Source organism: Canis lupus, chromosome 20 (genome assembly GCF_003254725.2).
Source record: "Canis lupus dingo isolate Sandy chromosome 20, ASM325472v2, whole genome shotgun sequence".
NCBI lineage: Eukaryota > Metazoa > Chordata > Mammalia > Carnivora > Canidae > Canis > Canis lupus.
Genome location: NC_064262.1, coordinates 45,317,688 through 45,342,418, shown reverse-complemented (window position 1 = coordinate 45,342,418; position 24,731 = coordinate 45,317,688). Strand labels below are relative to the sequence as shown.

General features: G+C 54.9%; 2 protein-coding genes across 4 annotated transcripts; both read right to left on the bottom strand.

Moving 5' to 3' along the window:
* Positions 1 to 2,163: 2,163 nt before the first annotated feature.
* Positions 2,164 to 3,860, bottom strand: INSL3 (insulin like 3). Its single transcript, XM_025458004.1, has 2 exons — positions 3,650 to 3,860; positions 2,164 to 2,729 (listed from the first exon to the last, which is right to left on the bottom strand). The coding sequence occupies exons 1-2, from the start codon at positions 3,843 to 3,845 to the stop codon at positions 2,527 to 2,529; spliced, it is 399 nt and encodes a 132-aa protein (XP_025313789.1). The 5' UTR covers positions 3,846 to 3,860; the 3' UTR covers positions 2,164 to 2,526.
* A 2,666-nt stretch (positions 3,861 to 6,526) lies between these two features.
* On the bottom strand, positions 6,527 to 23,773 carry JAK3 (Janus kinase 3). 3 transcript variants are annotated; one of them, XM_025458006.2, is made up of 24 exons: positions 23,618 to 23,773; positions 21,445 to 21,637; positions 20,863 to 20,986; positions 20,451 to 20,562; positions 20,127 to 20,272; positions 19,440 to 19,734; positions 18,771 to 18,893; positions 18,515 to 18,672; positions 17,744 to 17,855; positions 17,314 to 17,500; positions 16,661 to 16,788; positions 16,311 to 16,442; positions 14,848 to 14,932; positions 13,920 to 14,047; positions 13,093 to 13,225; positions 12,865 to 13,016; positions 12,562 to 12,712; positions 11,761 to 11,900; positions 11,495 to 11,684; positions 10,928 to 11,052; positions 10,493 to 10,665; positions 9,851 to 9,968; positions 9,374 to 9,484; positions 6,527 to 7,794 (listed from the first exon to the last, which is right to left on the bottom strand). In XM_025458006.2, exons 2-24 carry the CDS (start codon positions 21,626 to 21,628, stop codon positions 7,690 to 7,692), a joined length of 3,312 nt encoding a protein of 1,103 aa, XP_025313791.1. In that variant the 5' UTR covers positions 21,629 to 21,637; positions 23,618 to 23,773; the 3' UTR covers positions 6,527 to 7,689. The 3 variants fall into 3 exon arrangements, with proteins under 3 accessions (XP_025313791.1, XP_025313792.1, XP_035558472.1); XM_025458007.2 differs by lacking the exon at positions 9,374 to 9,484; XM_035702579.2 differs by lacking the exons at positions 20,863 to 20,986; positions 21,445 to 21,637; positions 23,618 to 23,773 and having other exon boundaries at positions 20,127 to 20,228; positions 20,451 to 20,553.
* Between the last annotated feature and the right edge of the window lie 958 nt (positions 23,774 to 24,731).

Sequence of the window (24,731 nt, the reverse complement as noted above, 5' to 3'; positions counted from 1 at the left end):
ACCCTCAGATCATATCCCACCAAGACAGTCTCACTATCAGCTCAATGGCACGCTCAGGAGAGGCACAGGGGTGAGACTGGCTCCGTGGGACAGCGGGTTTGCCTTGGCCTCTTGCTTCCAGTCAGGCTCCCTTCTTTCCACCAGACTCCTCTCCCACTAACACTGCGGCTTTCCTGTCCTCCATCCCACCCTCTTTCCCTTTCATAAGCATTAATTGTGTGTACCTCCTGTATGCTGCACACCTTGCCCTATACTCCTGCTCCCAGCCCCATTAGGGTGGCAGATACCCACCTAATAGTGAGAAAACAAACCTGTGAACAATCAAATAGGAAGTTATCAGAAGTGGTAAGAGCTTCAAGTAGTAAAATGAAGCAACTAGATGCAACAGTGATGGGAAAGAGTATTAACTGAGAGATCAGGGGACTGGGACAGAAGAGGTGACATTGGATCTGGGACCTGAAGAAAGAGGACATGGCCTTGGGAAGAACCGGGAGAAGGATGTTCCAGGCAGAAGGCACAGGATGTGCAAAGGCCCTGAGGTAGGACAACCTGGAAGCATTCAAGTTGCAGCGAAGAAGCCCTGGCTGGAGTTTGGTGAGACATGAAGTCACAGGGGCTGGCCACATGGGAACTTATGGGCTGGGGTGAGAGGAGTTATTTTGGGAGTGATGGCACTTGGGGGGCAAGGAAATGACATGATTGATTTTTACGTTTTAAGAAGCCCTGTGGCTGCCGTGTGGACTGTTGGAAAGGGAGGTGGAGGCTGAAGCAGCATCCAGGCAGAGAAGGCAGGCCTGGATGAGATGGGGCTTTCAGAGGTTTCTAGCCTACATCTGACCTCATCCTGCCCCTGCTCACCCATCCCCTGGGGAGAGAGTCCTGCTCCCCTGCTGCTCCAGGTTGAACAATATACAGCCCCTCAGAACCTTAGAATATGGCCCTATTTGGAAATAGGGTCTTTGCTGGGTCACCTGGGTGGCTCAGTTGGTTAAGCACCTGACTCTTCATTTTGGCTCAAGTCATGGTCTTGGGGTGGTGAGATCAAGTCCTGTGTCAGACTCTGTGCTCAGAGGGGAGTCTGCTTGGGATTCTCTGCCTTTTCCTCTGTTGCTTCTCTCCCTCAAATAAATAAATACATCTTTAAAAAAGAGAGAGAGAAAGGAATAGAGTCTTTGCAGATATAATTAAGGTAAGGATCAAGGTGAGATCATCTTGGATTAAGTGGGATGGGCCCCAAATCCAATGACAGTGTTTTTTACAAGAGACAGAAATGAACACACAAGAAACGCGGAAAAGAAGGCCACGTGAAGACAGAGACAGCTTGGAGTCCTGCATCTAGAAGCCAAGGAAGGTCAGGGATTGTGAGCAGCCACCAAAAGCCAGGAGAGAGACTCAGACCAGGTTCTTCCTCAGAGCCTTTCAGAAGGAAACAACCCTGCCACACTTTGACTTCTGTCTCTGGCTTCTAGAATTGCAAGGAAAGAAATCTCTATTGTTTCAGGACTCCCGATTTCTGGTAATTTGTTATAATGGATTTAGGAAATTAAGACACATGACTGGCTCACATAGTCAAATGCGGTTGTTCTGCCTCAGGAGTCCTAGTACGCAAGTTCTATCTCAGGGTAAAGGGAGGGGCAAGGAAAATTGTCAGAGCTGGAACAGTAGGTGTCCACTCTGATCCATTCCCATGTCTGTGTGTCCATCGTATAGCGTGGACTTTAAGCGATGTTAAGCCACCCCCCCCCCCAGGTGGGTCTTGACAGATAATCTGGATTGGAATCCGGCACTCAGCCATTCCCTGACCTTGCAAGTAGCTGTCTCCCCTAGCCTCAGTTTCCCCACTTCGTATGGTGATGACTCTGAAATTGCTATCAAACTTCTGAAAGTATTGATGGGTCCATGGCTGGGGGGGAGGGGGAAAGACAACCTGCACAAAGGCTGAGGTAGGCTTATCCCTCTTTCTTCAGAAAAATGGAAAAAGCTGGGGCACCTGGGTGGTTCAGTGGTTGAGCGTCTGCCTTTGGCTCAGGTCATGATCCCGGGGTCCTGGGATCTAGTCCCATATTGGGCTCCCCACAGGGAGTCTGCCTATGTCTCTGTCTCTCTCTGTGTGTCTCTCATGAATAAATATATAAATATATAAAAAACTTTTAAAAAAACTGCTTCAGATTCTGCAAGAGCTTCATTTATTCACTACTGAGGAGAAATAGCAAGGAGGGTGGCACAGATGGGAGGGTGGCGCCTGAGGCTCCTTGGAGGGGCAGACAATTGGCCATGAGTATCTGGCATCTCTGCAAAACCAAGGATCTTCCAGCCAGGATGGAGGTGAGTTTTTTGTTTTGTTTTGTTTTGTTTTTTTTGCAGTTGGCCCCACAGAGGAAGGCAGCCTGGAGGAGGTGGGGAGCATGGGGAGATAATTCTCACCATCCTCCCAGATAGGGCTTGATGGTGCTATGTGGCTTCAGGAGGTCACCAGACCAGATCTGTCTGGGTCTCCGGACCCTCTGAAGTCACACCTGGGAGGGTTCAGTGAGGACACAGGGTCAGCAGGTCCTGTCGTGAGCAGCCGCTGAGGCAGCAGTAGTGTGCGGGATTGGTGGCAGCTGCTCGCCGGTGGTGGTGATGGAGAGAGGCCTGGGGCAGGGCCTGTGGAACGAGAACCAGCATGGGGTCCCCATCGGACACCTGCCCATGGAGATGTCGTCCTTCCAGCCACTGCAACAGCTCACCTGGGGACAGAGCAGAATTCAGCATGGACAGGGGACCCTAGGGGAGCCCTCCCCGAGATATGCATAGACCTGCACACTCACGTCCTGCTGAGTGACCCACCAAACACTCATCTTGGGCACAAATAGAAAGTGAGCACCTATTAAATGCCTACTATATGCTGCACTGAGCACAGATGTGTGCATCCAGTGTGCACTCTCAACCCACACCCACGCTCAGGCCCCCAGCTGTGCACATTCCCACAAGCCAGCTATCACACAGACGTACAGACACTTCACAAAGCCAAAGACAGCAGAGGTGACATGTGACATATACATGTGCCCATGTGTGCAGGCAGTGGGCTCATGTGGACACGCACACACGCAGGCACGTACCCTCACAGCCCTTCCCAGTCCTCCCCCATGCATGCCCCTGCACATCCGTCTGCATCTGTGTCACAGAGATGCAGACATATAGGCCACACATGTGTGACACACAGGCATACCCCCCCCCCCTCATACCCTCTGCACCAAGGCCTGGCGTAGGGTGAGAAGAGCGCACACTGGCCTCAACGCACAATTTAAGGGGGCGCCAGGGCACTCAACAATGAAGATCCATTACATTTTAATGCAATGTTTCTAAAAATCAAAAGCAATGCAAAAATTCACGAAGATCAAAATACTGAAATTGTAAATAAGACGGGATCTGCCCCGTGCACTCGCTCGTCACGCACAGATTCCGGCCTGGCAGGGGACGCATCCTTCGCGAACTTGCGCACACCAGCGTCCGGGCAAGCGGACCGGGGCAAGCGGACCGCGGCGTGTGCGTGCAAACCCACCCGCCTGCCCCGACGCCCACCAGCGCCCCGTGCACCTGCCCCGCCAAGACTGACTCTTGACTGAGCCCCGAACCCGGGGCTCGGTTCGCGCCCGCCCGCACTCACGGTCGCCGCCAGCCACCCGCCGCCCGTCCTCGGAGGACCAGCGCGGGCCCCCGCACACCCGCACCAGCGCCCGCACGAAGTGGTGGCCACACAGCTTCTCCCGCGCTCCCGGAGCGGGCGCAGAGCCCAGTGCCAGCGCCACCGCCAGCGCCGCGCCCAGCAGCACCAGTGCCCAGGCGAGCGGGCGGGGGCCCATGGTGGCAGGAGGCCGGCCCCAGCGGGCACCCTTCTTATAGGCATCCAGCCCGCCCCAGCTGAGGACCTTGGATGGGGATGGAACATTCTGCCCACAGCTCAAGGAGAAGGTCAAGGGCGGGGTGAGTGCAAGTGTAGTGTAAACCCAGCAGTTGGGTTTTCTCTTTCTCTCTCTCTCTCTCTTTTTTTTTATAAGTAACCTCTAAGCCCCACGTGGGCCTCGAACTCACAGCCCACAAACCCGAGATCCTGAGTTGCATGCTCCACCCACTGAGCTAGGCTTTTTTTGTAGTGTCTGATTTAAGCTCTGAGTGCCCAGGCATCCCCTTCAATGATGGCTGTTTGGAATAAGCCTATTTGTCAGCAACACCACTAGATAGAGCCAGGCCGCCTCTCCGCACTGAAGGCTCTCTTGTTAGAGGGGTTTTGGTCGGTTTTGATAACTGGCCTTTGGGGCCACTTGTTTTTTTTTTCCCCTTCTGGCACTTAACATTCCCACTCCTATGTTTTAGGTTTATCAATAAACAATGAGTCCTGGGAGACCCAGGCTCCCATTGTGAACCCCAGTAAAAGCAGAGGCCCAGCCAGTGAACAGGTGGCTCTTTCTCTCTGTTCCCCACCTCCTCATTGTGTGGCCCTGGGGTGCTGTACAATTCCCAGGTCTTGTAAAGAATAAGCCTTTACTTTTTTCAGTTTCCTGATGGTTGTTGCTGAAGGGTGTCCTACAGTCAGCACCACAGAGGCCAGTCCAAGCACACACTGGATATTGACAGGCTGGGATGTAACCAGTACAACCTCCCACCTCTGCCAATTCCTATGTTTAAGCCCTACTTCCCATCGTGAGGGGGTCTGTGGATGTGGGGGCTTTGGAAGATCATCAGGTAGTGGAGGTGGGGGGCTCGCACTGGGATTGGTGCTCTAAGAAGTGGTATGAGAGAATGTGCCCCCACATCCCGTCCCTCTCCACGTGAGGACCTGGCCAGAAGACAGCCAGCTGCAAGCCAGGAGGTATCCTCAGCAGACCCCGACTGTGCTGGCACCCTGACTTCCAGCCTCCAGGGCTGTGAGAAGTGAGTGTCAGTGTTGAAGCTGCTGGGGCTTTGGTTCAAGCAGCCTGACCGTGCTGAGCCAGTGCCTGATGTGACCGCAGGGAGGAGTCCCCGGTAGCTGTAGAGGGAAGAGAGTTGTGCGCCCTCAGCTCAAAACATTAAATTCCTGCTCTATGACTTTTTTTTTCTTTTAAGATTTTATTTATTCATGAGAGACATAGAGAGGGGCAGAGACATAGGCAGAGGAAGAAGTAGGCCCCTGCAGGGAGTCCGATGCAGGACTCAATCCCAGGATCCTGGGATCAAGACCTAAGCTGAAGGCAGATACTCAACCACTGAGCCACCAGGTGCCCCCAGCTCTAGGTGCCCCCATTCTAGGACTTAAATCTACCAATAAAGAGTAAGCTGGGGAAACTGTAGGCCCCCCGCCCTAGTCCCCAATAAAAGCAGAGCCCCAAGCCAGAATTGGTCTCTGTTTCTATGCATGACCTCACTGTGTAGCCCTAGGTCCGCTGTGTGACTCTGAGGTCTTGTGAGTAATAAACCTTTACTTTTTCAGTTTCCTGATGGGTGGTGCTAAAGGGGATCTAGCAATCATAATAAGAACCACAAAGATGGTTTTAACCTCAACACTGTTTATTAATAGCTGAGAGCGCCACAAAACAGTGAAGGTCTCTCTCTGCCTGGGCCAGGGCCCTGGGTGTGCCTCCCCTAGGGGGAGCACTGGCTGAGGAGTCTTTTTAAAAACAACAACTATTTTAGAGAGGTGAACTAGATAAATAGAATAATTTTGCAGGGTGGTGGTCGGGCATCCAGCCAACTGAGAGCAGGGACAATCAGAAGATTGTTGTCCTTATTCCTGTATAAGTAAAGAAACTGAGGCTGGGGGTGGTGGGGCTGGTCACCACACTTGTCCATGGTCACAGCAGGCTGGGGCTGTTGGCTGGCTCTGTCTCTTCCATATCGGTCTCTTTGGGTGGGGCAGGGACTGGAGGGCCCAGAATGAAGTTGGCTGCATTTGCTCATTATGACCTCGGTTTACTGAGGAGGGAAAGGAGCAGAGGGAAGGCAGGATACTCCATCCAAGGCAAGGGAAGGCCTGAGCTGAAAACCCTGTCTTGCTTGAGCCCAGACCAGCCCCCTCCTGCTTTTCACCAAAGCAGGTGGCTTTCTCTGGGCTAAGAGGGTAGGCCAGAGAGACAGAGAGAGACAGAGAGAGAGGACTGCCTCCTCCTCCACTGTGTCTTTCTGTTACTCCTCATATCTGTCCAGCAGTCCTAAGGGAGACTTGCTTGTTCCCCACTAGTGTTGGACCCAGTCTCCCAACCCAACCTTGCCCTTGGCCTCCCCCCAGAGCAGCCTGTTCCTTCCACCCGCCCAGAGCCTGTAATCAGTTCCCAGAGCCAAGGCCAGCAGCTGGAGCTGGGGGGAGGGCTTCTGTCCTCCAGGATCCCAGCCCATGCCCCATCCTGCTGTCTCTCCTCCCCCAGCCAGCCCTGAGGCTTCCATTGTGGCCCCCAGGGGGTCTCCATCCCCCCCCCCAACACCAGCCCTAACCACATTCCTCCCCAACTCACAGCGGGGGGGGGGGGGGGGCATAAATTCCCCATCACCCAAATCCAGCAACATACCATTCTTTGCACAGAACTTTATTCATTCAACAAATGTTCTGTGCCCTTTCCAGCCCAGCCCCCAGGGAGCCTCCAGGTCGGAGGAGGTGGATCTAGACAGACACCCCAGCCCTAGGGTTGGAGGGAAGTACACGGCTGGTGAGTAAGCATTACAAGGAAGCCTACAGGGAGGTGATAGCTGGGGTTTTGAATGATAAATAAGAGTTTTCCAAGGGGTGAAAGTGGCAGAAAAGCCTGCAGGCAGGCGAGGAATGGGGGGGGGGGGGGCTTAACCTGTGCCAGATGCCTTCTCACAAACTCCAGAAGCTGACTGTGTACAGCAAGGCACCAACACCATTTATCTGCCCATTGTACAGGGGATAGAACTGAGACCCCGTAGGGGAGGCAACTTGCCCACCATCCCACAGCAAATAAGACGCAGAACCATGGGTTCCAACACCTGGGTTCTTAACTTCTGTACTCTGAGCCTTCTCACTCTCACCTCACTGCTCCCTCTGCCAAGAAGACCTTTCCTTCCCGCAACTGCTGAAAAGCTCCTGTAAGTCTCCAGTGTCATCAATCATGTGACCCTCTGGTCCAGACAGAGGGGCAAACTGAAGCCCGGGGACGATCTGGTACAGTTAGGGTAGACCAGGACCCCAGCGTCTCCTGGACCCTCACATGATCCCAAAAAGTCATACAGGCTCCCCCAGAAAGTCAATTTCCAGCCAGGGCAAGCTGCTCTTGTCTGTGGCTTCCTCCAGCAAAAGAGGGATGGGGAGGACAGAAGCCTGAGAGCATATATTTAAAGCTATGCAACGTCTTCACTGAGACAGGAAGCTCAGAGCCAACCCTAAGAGGATAGGAAGATGGGAGGGACTTAAATTTGTTTCCTCAATTCTGGGGACAACGCATTCATCTTGAAAATCTACACGTTCGTTCCTAAGGCCACAGGACTCTTGTTGCCTCACAAGCCAGGGATGGCCCCCCAAATGCAATGTCAGCTTCCCCCCAGGGGTGGGGTGGGGAGTCTGTAGAGCAGGAAGCCCAGAGAGGAGCAACTTCCTGCCCAAGGTCACATAGCCAGTCCACAGAGACCAGAACCCAGGGGTATGTGCGCAGGAGATATAAAAATGGAGTGAGTGGGTTTCTCCTTCCAGACAAGCAGAGAAGGCTGAGTCTCACACTATGCTACTCCACGCCAGAGTGCATCCAGCTGGGGGCCCAGGGCACTGAATGTTGGCCGGTCTTTCGGGCTGGGGGCCCAGCACAGCTTCATGAGCTCGTGAACCTGAGGGGGCAGGAGGAGACAACAGGATCACATGTGAGCATAACTCCTAGTCACAGCTTTATTTATTTTTATTTTTTAAAGATTTTATTTATTTATTCATGAGAGACACACACACACAGAGACAGAAACATAGGCAGAGGGAGAAGCAGGCTCCCTGCAAGGAGCCTGATGTGGGACTCGATCCCAGATCTTGGGATCATGTCCTGAGCTGAAGGCAGATGCTCAACCACTGAGCTTCCCAGACGTCCCCTAGTCACAGCTTTAAAATATAAATTAGACTCCATCCCCTCCTCTGCTCCAAAGCCTGCCATAGCTCCCTACATGTCTTAGAACAAAATCTCATCCCCTCCCTTACCTCCTTCCATCACCTCCTTTCTTGTTCCCTGCAGCCACATCTGCCCCAATCTCATTATTTAAATGCATCAAAATGGGGATGCATGGGTGGCTCAGCGGTTTAGCACCTGCCTTTGGCCCAGGGCATGGTCCCAGAGTCCCAGGATCGAATCCCAGATCAGGCTTCCTGCATGGAGCCTGCTTCTCCCTCTGCCTGTGTCTCTGCCTCTCTTTCTCTGTCCCTCATGAATAAATAAGTAAAAATCTTTTAAAAAAATAAATGCATCAAACTCATTCCCACCTCAGGGCCTTTGCACATGTTCTGTCCACCACTGAAGAATGCCCTCTCCCACCTTTTCCCAGGGGTGGGCTCCTCTTCCTCCTTCAGGATCACCCCCTCTCAGAGGCCCTCCCTGACCACCACCACACCACACCGCCTCATCAACCCCTGTTCAACTCTTTCCAAACACTGATAACCACCAGAATGCTCTTGTTAGCCTCTGCTGATTACTAGGAGAACAGGGTAGTATCTGTTCTGTCCCCTGCTGGGTCCCCAGCACCCAGCACAGAGCCTGGCACACAGCACTCAATAAACATCTGTGACCTGGGCAGATAAATTTATTTATTTTTAAAGATTTTGTTTATTTATTTATTTATTTATTTATTTATTTATTTATGAGAAAGGGAGCCTGTGCATTGGGGGAGGAGCATGAGGGAGAAGAGGGAGGGAGAAAGAATCTCAAGCAAACTCCTTACCCAGTGGAGAGCCCAACGTGGGCCTTGATCTCACAACCCTGAGATCATGACCAGAACGGAAACCAAGAGTCAGTCACTTAAATGACTGAGCCACCCGGGCATCCTTGGGCATTTCACTTTATGAATGACCAACCTCATGTCAGACACTTCCACAAAAGTTGTTACGATAAACCGTAAGAGTCGTTAACATTTATGGAGTGTTGACAGTGCGCTGGACTCTAAGCTGAGCGTTGGAGAAAGGTGGTAACTTGTCTGATCTTCCCCCACCCCATAAAGCATTGTTATTCCCATTTTGGAGATGGGTAAACTGAGGATCTGAAAGAGTTTGTGAGAACAGCAAAGTAGAAGCCAGAATCCTCTTTGGCTTCATGCCCCAGAGTATGCTCTCAATCAAAAGCCATCAGTGGTGGCTGGGGAGACCCAAGAGGCCAGCTGGCTCACCCAGAAAAAATCCAGAGTGGGAAACTGAGGCAAGCCCTCCAGTGCTCACCTCACCAGGGCAGGCAGGAGGCGCGGGCAGCCTCTGGCCCTCAGCCAGCAGCTCCACCAGGCGGCAGAGGGCCGGGACATCTCGCTCACATCCCATTATCCTCAGGAACTCCTGGGGTCAGGAGGGAGCACCCTCAGTGGGGGAGAAGCCATCCGTGAAGGAGGGAGAAGGGGCTGCAAGTGATTGGGGAGGGGCAGGGGGCAGCCCTAGGGAAGGGCAGGAGAGAACCACCCGTGATGGGGAGAGGGGCCATCCCTAAGGGGGGAGCAGGAGTCATCTGTGCTGGAGGGGGACTGGGCTGCCTTGTGGTGGGAGTCGGCCTTAGTGAAGAGAGGTTCTCCCCACTATGGAGGGCCTATATGATGCTGGGAACAGGTAACACTGAGGAAAGAGGCACTCGGGTACAAACAGGCCAGGGATTGGCCCGGAAGGGGTTGGGGAGAGGAGGGTCCTGGGGATGCAGGGGTGCTGACTCACGGCTGAGGGGCTGCAACTCTTGTTGCCATAGGTGAAAAGCTCGTACAGGACAACCCCGAAGCTCCAGACGTCCGACTGGCACGAGAAGATGTTGTCAGAGAGGGACTCTGGGGAGTACCTGCAGGGGACAAGGAATTCTTGGGATGCGAGAGGACGGGAAAGGGGACAGCCTTGGGCTGGGGGAGCCGGTCAGTTGTAGGTGGGGGCTGTGAGAAGGTCGGTCCCAGCTCCGGGGTCAGGGTTTGTTTCCCTGCCGGTGGGATGGGGTATTCGCCAACCTTAGGAGGGCCTGGGCGGGGTCAGGGCGGGGCCGGGGGCTAGGGGGCGGGGCCAGAATCGGGGGGCGGGGCGGGGTGGGACCAGGCTGCGGGGAAGGACCGTAGCTGGTAGGTGACGGAAGGGGCTAGGGCCGTGGGAGGGGCGGGGCCGGGCGGCCCCAGGACACTGAAGGCAGAGGAGGGGTCTGGGTAGTGAGGAGAAGTGGGGGGCCTGGGCGGGGTCAGGACGGGGCCGCAGCTGTAGGGGCAGGGGCGGGGCCATCACGCTAGGGGGAGGGGTCAGGACTGAGGGAGGGCGGGGCCATGGCGGGCCCACCAGGGTGAGCGCGAAGTAGCCGCCAGGGTAGTGGGGAGGGGTCCACACCAGAAGATGGGGTTCTGGCCGGGCCCGCGGACCACGTAGTAGTCTTTGTCGAGGGGCAGCAGCTTGGCGAGGCCAAAGTCGGCGATCTTGACGTGCGTCTCGCTCTCCACCAGGATGTTGCGGGCTGCCAGGTCGCGGTGCACGCAGCGGCAGGAGCCCAGGTACTCCATGCCCTGCAATTGAGCAGGAGGTACAGACTCCAGCATAACCCTCAGGGGCCCCAAGCCTGACCTGGAATCCAACCCAAACCCATTCCAGACCCCAAGTCTAACCCTGCCCTGGACCCAGCCTGCCCTCCAGTCTCGACCTTAGCCCTAACTCAACTGCTCCTCCAACCTGACCAAACTTCAACCCTCAGCCTTCCCCGCGACCCCACGCAGATCCCTGCCCAGACTCGGCCACCTCAGCCCCCCGGTCCCGGGGCGAGCCCCGCACCTTGCAGATCTGCGAGGCGTAGAGGAGCAGGCGGCCGGCGTCGAGGCGCGCGCGGTGCCGCTGCAGGAAGTCGCGCAGGCAGCCGCTGGGCAGGTACTCCATCACCAGCCGCAGGCTCTGGCGGCCTAGGGGAAGCGAGGGGAGGCTGGAGGAGGCCCCGCAGGACCCAACTCTGTCTACTGCCCCTCCCGGTTCTTTCTCTCCGTTCAGAGTGCCACCCTGGGGCCCTCCCAGCCTCCCAATGCTTTCTGTAAAATGACAACAGCTATAGTGACACCTATTGCCAATGGCCGTTGAGTAATTTCTACAATATCCATGGATTCATTTAAACCTGATAGTGACCCCATTTTTCAGATGTGGAAATGGACTCTCAGAGAGGTTAAATCGCCAGCCCAAGGTCTCCCAGCTACCAAGGGTTTGAGCAGGAATTCGAACCCCAGGTGATCCAAATTTGGATAAACAAGCGAGCCAATAGCCCCTCCTGGTGTTCCCAAACCACTCTAAAATGTTCCTGCAGGAGGACAAGGGTGTGTGATTTGAAGAGCACCCGTTTGGGAAGTGGCTCACCTGGGCCATAGCTGACTCCGCGGTACTTGACAATGAAGTCGCTGTGGAGGGCTTTGAGGATCTGGATCTCCCTCTGGAAGTCCCTCTGCTGGTCTGGCCCGCTGTGCTGCAGCTGCTTCACAGCCACTAGGGCGCCCGTGTTGTCACCCAGTGGGTCATAGCGGCACAGTTCCACGCTCCCAAAGTTGCCCTGGGGGACAGGAGGGCTGGTATACATGTGCATGGGTGCTTCCCCGCCCACCCCACCCCAGCCCAGCCCACCTCACCTTGCCCAGCTGTGAGATGTACTTGAGGTGTCTCTCCTCAAAAATGGTAGGGTCCTGGTAGGCATAGAGCTGGGCACCGTTCCACAGCCCATCGCGGGGTGCCAAGGCACCAGGTGTGGGATCTGAGAGAAGCTCATAATCTGTGGGGCACAGATAGTAAGTGACCCTTATTATTGGGCCCTGGGTCCCCCTCCTAAGCTGACTTGCTATGGGACTTCTTCGAACTGCATGCTTACTTTTTCCGAGTATTATGACAGGGCCACTGCAAGCCTAAGGGTATTTTGTGGGGGGCTGGAAAAAGATGCCAGCTGGGCAAAGGCAAACCCCTTCTGTATGCTGTGCAACCTACACATGGTTTTGGAGACAGAAGGCATTTTCCAGACTCCACTGCTGTGAAGTGTGACACATGATTGAGCTCAGGCTGACAGGGGAGAAGTCCTGGGTTTCTTTCAGGCCTGGCCCATGGAAACCTAGCATGAGACCCTCCACAGCCTCTCTCTTGTCTGCAGAGGATGCAACAGGGACTGAGGACATGGGATGTGGGGAGCCACAAAGGGAGAGGTGCCTGTTGACCTGGACACCCCCATTGAATGAAAAGTAAATATCCGTCACATTCAGCCTTGAGCTGAGAGGGTCTGTTTGTTACAGCAGCAGTTGAGGCTCATGCTGATTGCTACAGTCACCAACCACTCCAATCCTGCCAAGCACACAGGGCCAGCTCTGCATGCAAATTTCATTTTCCCCCCTCTGTGCCTAATATAATATGCCAGCCCTGCCTGCCCTGCTGGGCCCAGTGGGCACCTGAAGTGATGAGGCTGTTCAGGTCACGGATGATGGCACGGAAGGAGGGCCTCTGGCCTGGCTCATAGGCCATGCACTGTTGGATCAGGACAGCCAGCTCCATCCACTTCGGAGCAGGCAGCTGCTGCCGTTCCTCATAAAACTGGAGCTTCTGAAGTTGAGAAGAGTGGCTGGTCACTCCCGGTACACCTTCAGGAGCCCCCCCCCCCCCCCCAGACCAGCCCATTTTCCCCAAGCTGGACCTCAGGCCATTCAACCCTTATACCAAATGGGCATTCAAGAGGCCAGTGCTGGTGTTCCGACCTTGGCTGGATCCAGGGTGCTGATGGGCATCGGGATCCCGCTGAACACTTCCCAGACTGTGGCACCAAAACCCCACTTGTCAGCTTCCAAGCCAAGTGTTCGGGCCTCCTGGAAACACTCAGGGGCCACCCAGGGGATCCTGTCAGTGAGCACTGGGGAGTGGGGCTGGGATCAGGATCTGCTCCTCTGCACCATTAGGCCCCTCCGTCTCCACCCTTCTGTACGTACTCTCCAGGCTTAGCACAGTGGGGCTGACACCAGGGTCACTCAGCTTGATGAAGGGCAGGTTCCCATCGGCCCCCTCCCGAGCCAGGAGGACCTTCCGGGCTGAGACATTGCCATGGAGGAGGCCTTTGTCTTCCTGGGTGGGCCAGGCATAAAGAATACCAGGGTTTGATGAATGAATACTCTGGCTGGAAAACTACTACACAGCCTTCAAAGCACACCTGGTGCTGCTCAGACCATACTCCTAGACCACCCTCTAGTCTACCGGCAACCTGTATTGCCTCCTCTTGGCCACCCCCTACGCTGACCTGAGTCCCTCCCCTTCTCAAACCCACCCTAAAGGCAATGGGGTAGCCAGAGGTCCTGAGCCTAGTGCTCAAGGCCCTTTGAGATACTTGCTCACTCTTCTATGACATTCTCTCTTCCACACCCCTACCCTGGTCTCCTGTCAGCTGAACTGCCAGATGCATCCCAGGACATGCAACACATCTTCTAAGCAGCAGTCCTTTGCCTAGGCTGTGTCCTCAACCTGAGAGACCCTTCTTATTTTCTCCTCTTGAAGCTTCTGTTCAACCTTTGAGGCCCAGCTCCCATATTTCCTCTCCTGGAAAGCCTTCCCCATGCCTGACCTCATTGCTCACGACTCCCCTGAAATCCACCAATGACCAGCCGTCCCCTTCTCCTGCACCCTACATCTCTGAGCATGTACATATGCTTTTCCCTCAGTCTAAGATGCCTTCCCCTTGCATTCCTGCCAAACTCTTATCCATACCACAGAGCCCACTCACTCTCAATTCCCCCTCCATTCTGTGCAGTGAAGGAGCACTCACCAGGTAGTTGAGGGCATATGCCAGCTGTTTGATCACCTGCAGCTTCCAGCTGGCTGGCACCAGGTGGCCAGACTTGCGCAGGTATGTGTCCAGCGCTCCCAGGTGTACAAATTCCTGCACCATGATACCTGGTGGCAGCGAGGTGGGGAGGAGACAGGGCTGGGAGGCAGGACTGCATTTGTCTTGAACAGGCCCTGCCCCACTCCACCCTCAGGGCAGGGAGGGCCTGGTACTCTCAGTTGTGACTGTTCCCTCATCCTGACCTTACTCACTTCTCCTCCCCCTCCTCACTTCTCATATGGGAACTATTGGCCAGAAATCCCTGGAAGGCCCTAAGCTCTCTTCGCATCTCACTTCCAGCCCTTTGCATGTTCTGTCGGGAACATCCCTCCTCCTCCTCTTCTCTAATTCCTACTTATCTTTGCCTTCTCTGCTTAGAACTTGTCTTTGCCTACTCAGGATCATTGCCTAACCTCCAAGCTGGGCTAGTGGCCTCCGACCATCTGCAGTGCCCTGTGCTGCCCCATCGCACATGATCATTTATCACCCTCCCCAGCCTGTCATATTCCACGCTGTGTGTCCAGCTCCTGGCACATCCTGGGCACCGATAAATAGCTGCTGAACTGATCTGGTGGCACTGAACCTTGGAGAGGTAACTTGGCCCTTGCAAAGCTGTAGACAGGCTATACTGTGAGGTGAGATCGGAACCCAGGCTTGTCTGACTTGAGATCATTTTGAGGGACTGGGTATTGGTGGAAGCCTAGAGCTGCTTCCCCAAGAGTGACCAGTGAAGGACACAGGTCCAGGGTGATGGACCCTGGGGGACACAGGGCCCCAGCTAGGGCAGGCTCTGGATCTGTATCGCTAATGCTGCCATAGAGGGTCTCAGTGAGGAAGGGCCGGGGTCGGGGCGAGGGTAGTCTCTCACTGTCTCCAGCCATGCACACGCCATGGAGCAACACGAGATGCTGGTATGACACTTGGCTCATCAAACTCGCTGCTTCCAGAAATGACTGAGGAGAGGAGAAGGGGAAGAAAAGGTCCACGGGTTCCTCCCACTCTAAGATTAAACCAAGCATTCCAAACATGCTGCTCACAAATCTGCCTCTGGGGACACCTCACCACAAGCCTTTGACCTTGGAGTCCACCCACTCGTATACACAGGACTCTGAATCATGATTTTCGAATGAAGTCCCCATTGTAACTACTTTGGGTCTCTTACACAGAAAGGGGAGATTTGAGGTTCAAGGAGGGCTCAAGCCTTCTTAGGATGGCCCAGCCCCTGCTGGTGCTCTAGCATCACTTCCCTCTTCTCCTTGGCTTACTCCTCTCCAGCCCACTGGTCCTCCTTCACTTTTTTAAAAAGATTTATTTATTTATTTATTTATTTATTTATTTATTTATTTATTTATTTATTTTTATTTTATTATTATTATTTTTTAAGATTTTCTTTATTTATTCATGAAAGAGACACAGAGAGAGAGAGAGACAGAGGCACAGACACAGGCAGAGGGAGAAGCAGGCTCCATGCAGGAAGCCCGATGTGGGACTCGATCCTGGGTTTCCATGATCACACCCTGGGCTGAAGGCAGGTGCCAAACCGCTGAGCCACCCGGGTTGCCCTAAAGTTTTATTTATTTAAGGAATCTCTGCACCCACTGTGGGGCTTGAACTCATAACCCTGAGATCAAGAGTCACATGCTCAGGCACCTGGGTGGGTCAGTGGTTGAGTGTCACCTTTGGCTTGGGTTGTGATCCCAGGGTCCTGGGATCAAGTCCTGCACCAGGCTCCCGATGGGGAGCCTGCTTCTCCTTCAGCCTATGTCTCTGCTTCTCTCTGTGTTTCTCTCATGAATAAATAAATAAAATCTTAAAAAAAAAAAAAAAGAATCACATGCTCTTTCAACTGAGCCAGCCAGACGACCCCTCCTCACTGTTCCTTTTTTTTTTTTAAATTTTTATTTATTTATGATAGTCACACACACACAGAGAGAGAGAGAGAGGCAGAGACATAGGCAGAGGGAGAAGCAGGCTCCATGCACCTGGAGCCCGACGTGGGATTCGATCCAGGGTCTCCAGGATCGCGCCCTGGGCCAAAGGCAGGCGCTAAACCGCTGCACCACCCAGGGATCCCTTTTTTTTTTTTTTTAATTTTTATTTATTTCTCCTCACTGTTCCTTAAACAGGACCTTTGCGCTGGCTGTTTCTTCTGTTTGGTGTACTCTTTCTGTTTGCATCTAAATTCCCTGATTCTTTTGCATGTCATGGTTTGGAAAAACTACAGCTACATTTCTGTTGTTTTAAGACCTGTGTGTTTTTAAACTTCTCTAAATCCACAACACTCTCCCCAGCCAGTCCTGACCCCAAAGTCCTGGTCCCCATCACACTTACCTCCATGCAGTTTTTGTGCTTGGCATCCATCACTTTGAGCAATACCTCTGTCTCCCGGGCCTCCCCATCCACGACCTCATGGCGACAACCCCGGTAGATCTTGGTGAAGGACCCATGACCCAGGTTCTCATGCTGGAGGGTGAGGGAGCAACAGGAGAGGCTGGTAAGGGGGTTCCTGGTGGGATCCTGGTCCCCGGCCCTGGCCCCATTTTTCAGATAATGAAACAGAGGCACAAGGAGGCTATGTCACATGCTTGAGGCCGTACAGCAGAGATGTAAATAGGATGAGATGTAGATCCAGGATTTGGATCCCAACTGAGGTCCCTCCTCTATTTCCTGAGGCCACTTACCCACTCCAGGCTGTCAGCAGGGATCTTGTGAAATGTCATCTGACTGAGCTGGCATTGGGATTGGGGCTGAACAGGGGATGATGTGGGTGGGTTGCAACCCCTCCGCACCACAATCAGGTTGGACTTTTCTATGGGGAGTGGACGGAGGGAGAAAAACAGAGATCAGAGGTGGAAGGTCCCCTAAGTTTTGCTCACTCCCTGCCTTAATTTGGGGTCTCCCCGAGAAGCCAAAGGTGTACCCTGAGGTGAGGACTCCAGGGTACACAGTTTATTTGCAAGGAGGCTCCAGGAAGCCCCAATGGGGGTGAGTCACCAATAAGCAGGCAATCCTGTGGGTAACCTCAGTCCTGCTAGAGATTCTGGAAGACTCTGAATAACTCACACCTTGGAGTTGTCTCACCCAAAGAGCTGGTCTGAGAATGAAATTCACCCAAGGATGAGTCAAGAGATGTAGAAAGACTAAGTGCCAGCGACATCTCTCTGATCCGGTCAGCTGCAACTGGATCTCATCGTGCCTGAAGATAGCATCCATTCCACAAGCCAATAAATCACCTTTTCTTCCCTAACCCATCTTGACCTGCAATTTCTGCCACTTGCCACACAAGGCACGACCCCAGATTGATTGTTCAGCTCAGCGGAAGGGGCGGGCTCACCTTTGGGTCTGGGGGTGCAGCAGAAGGTGAGGTTCAATGCAGCTCCGTCCATGTGCAGCCCGCCATCCCAGCAAGCTGTCAAGAGTTCTCGAAGGCTGCTGTGGGGACGGCCAAGCCCAGCCAGGGAGAAGGTTCCCGTGGGGTCACACCGGATCAGGCAGCCCTTGTAATCAGGACCCAAGGGGGTCTGCAAGGAGGAGTGGTCCTTGAGTGGAAGTGGGTAGTACCTTCCCTTCACCCCATGTTCATCGAGCGCCATAAGCTCATTCCAATCTCCAAGCCTTTACATATGCTGTTCCCTCCGCTGGGAATACTTTTACCCTTCCCTTCCTCAAGGAGCGAATATTAATTCATCTTGCAAGACTCAGCTCAAATGTCATCTCCTTCAGAAAGCCCTCCCTGGCCACCTGGCTCCTACTGGTGGACTGACCTGGACACAGACAGTGAGAAGGAAGCTGTCAAAATCTTGAGGACTGCGGCGGAGAACGTAAGAGCCAGGAAGTGAGCCCCCAGTCTTGAGCTTGTTGATGGCAAAATCCAGCCTGTGGAGATAGGTGAGAGGAAGAGACAGAGACAGAGAGATAGAGGCAGAGAAACCCAAGCTAGACTTGGGTTCTAATCCTGATCCCTCTGAAGCCTGGGGACCCTTACCAGCTAACATTCCCTGTCTCCTTCCTATTTTTATTTACTTTTAAAAAAGATTTTATTCATTCATTCATGAAAGACACAGAGAGAGAAAGAGGCAGAGACACAGGCAGAAGGAGAAGCAGGCTCCATGCACCGGGAGCCCGACTTGGGATTCGATCCCGGGGCCTCCAGGATCTCGCCGGGCCAAAGGCAGGCGCCAAACCACTGCCACCCAGGGATCCCTCCTTCCTATTTTTAAAATGAGCCAAAAGTCACGGCTTCTACTAGGGGATTAAAGAAGACGCTGCAGGTGGAACTTCGGTGCCATCATATCCCCAAGACTGGCCCTGCAGCCCTGAGGAATCAGAGAGGGAAGCCGCTGGCCTGGCAGCGGAAAGGAAAGCCCAGTCTCCTCGAGCGCCAACCATGTACCAGGCGCTGTTCCAGCACTCGACCCTTGTGCAAGGCCCCTGGGAGGGCAGGACACTGAGGCCCGAGAAGGGGCGTGGTCAAGATTCGAACCCAGTTCTGGCCATCGAGGGCAGGCACGGGGCGGTGGGGGGCAGACCCTTACGTGATGGGGCCGTGGCACTGCTCGGCCACCTCCTCCAGCAGCCGCGGCGGCGCAACCTCCTTGCAGAAGAAGTGCCTGGAGTCGGAGGTCAGCCGGAAGTATCCGTCGACGAGCGCCACGAAGGACAATGCGGCGGGCAGCCCCGGGAACTCGGCCTCCTGTGAGGATCCGCGTCAGCGCCGCTGCGGCCCCAAGGCGACGGTGCCACGTCCCCGCGGTCGGCATAAGGCGGGCGGGGAGAGGAGCCAGCACCCACCAGGATCTGCTTGTCCGTCTTGGTGACGGTGACCAGGCGGTGCTCCCCGGCCGGGCCAGCACGCGGAGCCTGCTTGATGCTGATGTCCACAATTTCTGGAAAGTCGCAGAAGGGCTGGAGGGCCTGGGAATGAGGGGGAGGGCTGAAGCTGGCGGTCCCTTCCCTCCGAGTCCAGTCCCTCCTCGAAGCCTGGACCACACCATCCCACGCCATAAGCCCGGTCCCTCTCGGCCTCGCCCCTTCTGTCAAGGCAGCCCTTCTCACCACCACCCCCCCGCAGCGCATCCCCAGTTCTCCCACCGCACCCCTGCTAAAGAGAGAGAAAGAGCAGAGACACAGGCAAAGGAAGAAGCAGACTCCATTCAGGGAGCCCGACGCGGGACTCGATCCCGGGACTCCAGGATCACGCCCTGGGCAGAAGGCGGCGCTAAACCGCTGAGCCACCCAGGGATCCCCTTTACACACACAGGCCATCTCCATCGGTCGGCAGGTGCCCTCGCTGAGCCCCTCCCTCTCTTAGCTCCACTCCACCTCCAGGCGGGAGCCCCGCCCCCACTCAGCCCTGACTCCTCCCCCGACCTTCAGTTGGCCCCGCCCAAGCCACGCCCACCCCATTCGCTCTAGGTCCCGCCCCCGCCTCGCTCAGCCCCGCCCAGCGGCCGCCCACACCTCCTGTCCTCCGGGACTCCAGGCGATGCCGCGGTCACCGGCCACTCGGAGCAGCCCCTGCGCATCCTGACCACCAGCAGCCCCGGGGAAGCTCACGAGGAAGGTCTCGACAGCCCTGGCCGGGTCGAGCCTCTCCAGGTCCATGATGTACTTGGCCATGAGCGAGTGCCGGTCAGCCTGGCAGGCGGTCACGCGGCGCAGGGCCCGGCGCACCATCCTCCGGATGCGCTTCCGCGTCACGAAGCTCAGGCCCTGGATCAGGTCGCGCAGGTCGGGGGGCAGGCAGACCTTGTAGCTACGAGTGGGGGTAGCGGGTCCTCACTGTGGGGAGGGATCTCCACAGGTATGGACGGGGACACACACACAAACCCGAATTTTAGTTGGGCTGAAGTGTGGCCTCAGTTGGGGGGCACGGAGACACTCAATGACACACATGGGGGAAGGACCTCGGGGTGGGGGCATGGCCATTGGGGTCTACAAGATAGACGGACACACACACAGGCCTTTAGCTGCAGGAGGGAGGCATGGGCTAGGGTTGGGTTGGTGGGGTCCTGGGTCACATGGACACACTCTGCAGGCTTATAGGTGAGGAGCTTCATGGGAGCCCGGGCTCTAGGGATGCCCTGGTGGAGCCACGTTTGCTCACCCCCAGGTAGACGCCGGTAATCACTGGCTGGAAGCCCTCACCTGACAGTCTTCAGCAGCTCCTCCGGCTGCTGAGCCTGCTCGCGGGCCATCCGGGCCAGGTCCAGCACCGCCAGGCTGAGATATTCATCTTGCTCCTTGAGACTGAGGCCCACGGAGAAGCGGCCGCTCACCAGGTCATTTCGGTGCTGGGGGCCGGCCACAGCCCTACCGTGAGCTCTGATGTTGCCCTACAGACCCCCCACCCTTGGGCTGACCCCCAGCCCTGGGCTGCCACAGATAGGGTCAGCCAAGGCCACCCAGCTGCACGCCCTGATGCTGCCCTGTGGATCCCACCCCCTGGCTAAGACCCAGACAGACCCCTACCTGGGCAAAGAGGTGCTCCAGGACTGGCAGGTCAAGGATGGCACTGGCCAAGTCCTTTCGTAGCCCGAAGCGGTGGCACTTCTCTAGCCCAAACCAGTTGGGGAAGTAAAAGCTGTTGGGGAAGGGGAGAACCTGGAGTAGAGGTATGGAGGGGTGGAAGACCGTGCCAAGACTTCACAGAACCCAAGTTGTGCCACTGACTTGCTATGTGACCTTGGGTAAGCAACGCACACTCTGACCTCAGTTCTTCACCTGTGATCACATCCTCCCTAGGGCACACCGGGAAGTGCAGGGAGATGACAAAGTTGTAGGATGGTGGTTGTTTTAAACTCCCCTTGCCCTCAACAAAAGGCATCCCCTCTTGGTAACATTTAGCCCATGCCTGTGGGAGTAGGGGTGATGTGCTTCCTACCGGAGCCTGTAGACCAGGACTTGGGTGCCCGAGTCCTCCACGGAGAAGATGTGGCTTGGGGGGAACCAGCAGGACAGGTCCTCCGTGGCCAGAGCAAAGAGGGAGTGGTACACAGGCAGGATGCCTGAAGGGATGCCCGCATCAGCACCCTCCTAAATCTCCCCATCTGTCCCTTGCAGGGCTGCCATGGTTATGTAACCCCCATGCAGCCCTACAGGGCTCTTTCTCACCTTTGGTTCTCACACTGTGACCCACCCCAGCTCACACACACTCCAGGCCTCCCATTGCCCTTAGTAGAGAATCCACATACAACATGCTTCCTGGGGCTCCCTGCCTCTCTCCCTAGAGTGCTCCTTCCACTGTATACTTTACCTCAAGGAGTGACCAACTATTTCCCCTCATGCGCCTCCAAGTCTTTGCACAGCCTTTCCCTCAGCACCTTCCTCCATTTACAAACTCTTATTCATCCCTCAAAGCCCCAGCTCCAGTGCTGACTCCACTTGAATGCTATTCCAGCTCCCAGTCTGGGCCTCCCACAGCCCTATCCCCTTCTTTGGCCCAGCCTTCCAGGGACCCACTCACCACTGGCCTTAGCAGCCCAGACACAGAGCTCTTCAGCTGAATGGTCCCCAAAGGAGAAGGATAGGCGCTGTGGGGGTCCAGGGCCCCGAGGGGGCAGCAGCACGTGCAGGGCACCAGCCTCTGAAGACGAGAGGCTGCAGGAACGCTGGGGGATCAGGGGCGTCTCCTCGCTTGGAGGTGCCATAGGTGTAGCCTGTGTGGACACAGAGAGAAGCATCCACTCAGTTCCAGCCAGAGAGACCACAAGGCTTCCAGGGGTGTGGGGGGCAGAGATGCTGCAGGGTGAGGTAGTGTTGAAGCTGGTGAAACAGGGAGGAGAGAGGAACAGAGACATACAGAAAGAGAATGAGATAGAGAAAGAGAGAGACAGTGGAGCTGAGTGTGAAAGGTGGGTGAGGAGCCAAAAGTCCCCAGATAAGGGAGATAAGGGTATGCTGGGGTCTGGAACCTTTTTTTTTTTTTTTTTTTATGATTTTATCTATTTATTTATGAGAAACAGAGAGGCAGAGACACAGGCAGAGGGACAAGCAGGTTCCCTGCAGGGAGCCTGATGTGGGACTTGACCCCAGGACCCCAGGATCACAACCTGAGCCAAAGGCAGATGCTCAACTACTGAGCCACCCAGGTGCCCCCCAATTTCTCCTCTTCTTCTTCTTCTCCTCCTCGTCTTCCTCCTCCTCCTCCTCCTCCTCCTCCGTATGGTTAACACACATAATTTGTGCATATTCTTGTCAGTGTCCAGGGCAGACATCTCCAGTCAATTTGCAGCCTCCTCATATACCTTACTGCAAAGCCCCTGCCCCAGGCAGGCATGAGCGATCAACCACAGATGTGCAGATTTGCCGACCAGGAAGCCAGTGGATGCTGGTTTGTGTATATGGGGGTTAAAGGGGATGGGGTGGCCCATCACTTCCTGCGGGTGTAGGAAACTCAAGCTCTTCTGGGGCTGGAGCTAGAAGCTTTTGCAGCTGATGTAATGTATGCCTTGCAGCGTGTTTAAGATGCAGACTGATGACTCGTTCAAGAGGGACCTCTGTGTCTTATCTACCCACCATCACCAACTCTGTCCCCTTTACCACTCCCACTGTTTAGACCCCTGTAGCAAGCAGCCTTCTCTGCAATGGGCCCAGGAGGAAACTGCCCCTCACTCTTTATTCCCAGATCTCAGGACTCCTGGCTAGGCAGAGGAAAGGATGGGCTTTGAACCCAGCAGGGAAAGGCGTGTAGTAGGTGGACAAGACCCACTTACATTGACTTGAATAAAAAAGATACGACTTCAGCCCAGGGTGTGATCCTTGAAACTTGGGATCGAGTCCAACTCATTGCATGGAGCCTGCTTCTCCCTCTGCCTGTGTCTCTGCCTCTCTCTCTCTCTGTGTCTCTCATAAATAAATAAATAAAATCTTAAAAAAAAAATATCCTCACTAACTGGCACAATCCTTGGCAACATGCCTAGCAAGCCCTTGACAAATGTCAGCTAAACAGGAAAGTCCCTTGACACAGTGGTTTGGTGGTTCCTATGAGGGGAGGGAGGGCATGAGGGAAAGAGGAAATTTCCCTGGGGACACCCCCATTTACCAGACCAGGAATTGGAACATTCCCAGTCCTAGGAGCTGTGGGGCCCCTGTCACTCCCCACAGAGGTGATCACCGTCTTATTTCTAATAGTCAACTTAACCATGGTCTTTGCACTTTGATGTAAACGGAATCACACTGTGTGTGGTTTTTTGTTTAAAATAAAGATATGTATATTGTTTTAAATATTGAAGGTTAAAAAAAGAAAAAGCCAGAGGGGTTGTTTGGGACACAGAAAAAATGTCCGTTTCAACACCCAAAGTCCCATCCCCTACCGTTGGTTGGTCACTCTATGTTCTGGCCTGGGTCCTGGGAAGGTGGAGGCTGGGAACTGTGTCCCCAGGGATCAGAAGCTCCAGGCCCAAAACACAGAATCATTCTGGCCCAGGGAGCTGGGAATTTCAGGTCTCATTTCATGCAGAAAAAGCCGAGGCCCGGAGCGAAGGGCACTTTGTTGGAAGCCACAGGGCCAACCCTCCCAGCTCTTGTCTGTCTGTCTGGCAGCTTTCCTCCGAGGCCTTGCCTTTGTCCCCAGCCACCGCCATTCACACACTCCCCCCACCCCCACCCCAGAGCCATGTGGCCCCGCCAGCTCTTACCTGGCAGCTGGGACCCCTGGGCCAAGGACAGGAGGGCAGAGCCAGGAGGCGGGAGGCGGCAGGAGGAAAGTCCCAGTCGGCTCCTTCCTGTGTGGGCCCCTTGGCTTCCTGAGCTGCTGTCACTTACCGAAAGTCATGGCCCAAGTGGGGGGATGGGGACGAGGAGGCGAGAGGGCCCAGCCGCGCGGGAGAGGCAGAAAGTTCCAGAAGCCTCCACAGCAGTGGCCTTCTTCAGACAGGGTGCTGGAAAACCTGGACCTAAGGGGAGGAGCGACAGCACAGAGTAGGGCCCCGGTCAAGAGGGGTTTTCAGTAGGCTTCAGACTCACTCATGGGTGGCCCTGGCAATGTCCCAGCTCCTTGGGCCTCAGTTTACTTATCTGTGGCATGTCTGGGTTGGGCATCTAGCAGAACTAATTCTCCAACCCAGAGAAGGAAACTGGGCTGAACTTACCCACGAAGGAGGCAGGAAAGTTGCCCCAGACAAAGGGCAAATTTTTCTTCAGGGTGTTCTCCCATGAGACCCTAGGAGGAATAACAGGCCCCTCTTGTGCACCATGCCCTCTGCCTAGAAACAGTGCACACCAGGCAGACCAGGCCTGCCTTCAGGCTTCAGGCTCACCTCATCTTCTGGTCTGTCAGGAAGACAATCACTAATTATGGATAACAAAGAAAAGCAGGGTGATGGGACAGGCACAGGCTGGGGCTCAGGGGTGGGTGGGTGTGTGGCAATGGGGAGATCTCTGTGCGGAGGTCATGATTAATTGAGCTGGAATCTGAAGCAGGACAAGGAAAGAACTCTCCTAGTGGAGGGAACCGCAAGTGCAAAGGCCCTGAGGCAGAGTGACATGAGCAGTTTGAGCAGAGACGAGGTAGAAATGGCAGGAAGAGGTAAGAAGCCGGAGGGGAGGGGCAAGGGTCAGGTCTGACTGACCATTTAATACCCCTGACTTTGTCATGAGTGGAGGAGGCAGGAGGCTTGGGCACCATCCTGGTGAGACCTGACCCAGGGTCCTTAGCCCAGAAAGTAGAGTTTGGGGGATAGATTTTAGAGGGCTCTCTTACCTCTCTAATATCATCACATGTCCTGGCATGAAAATGGCTTTGGTACATAT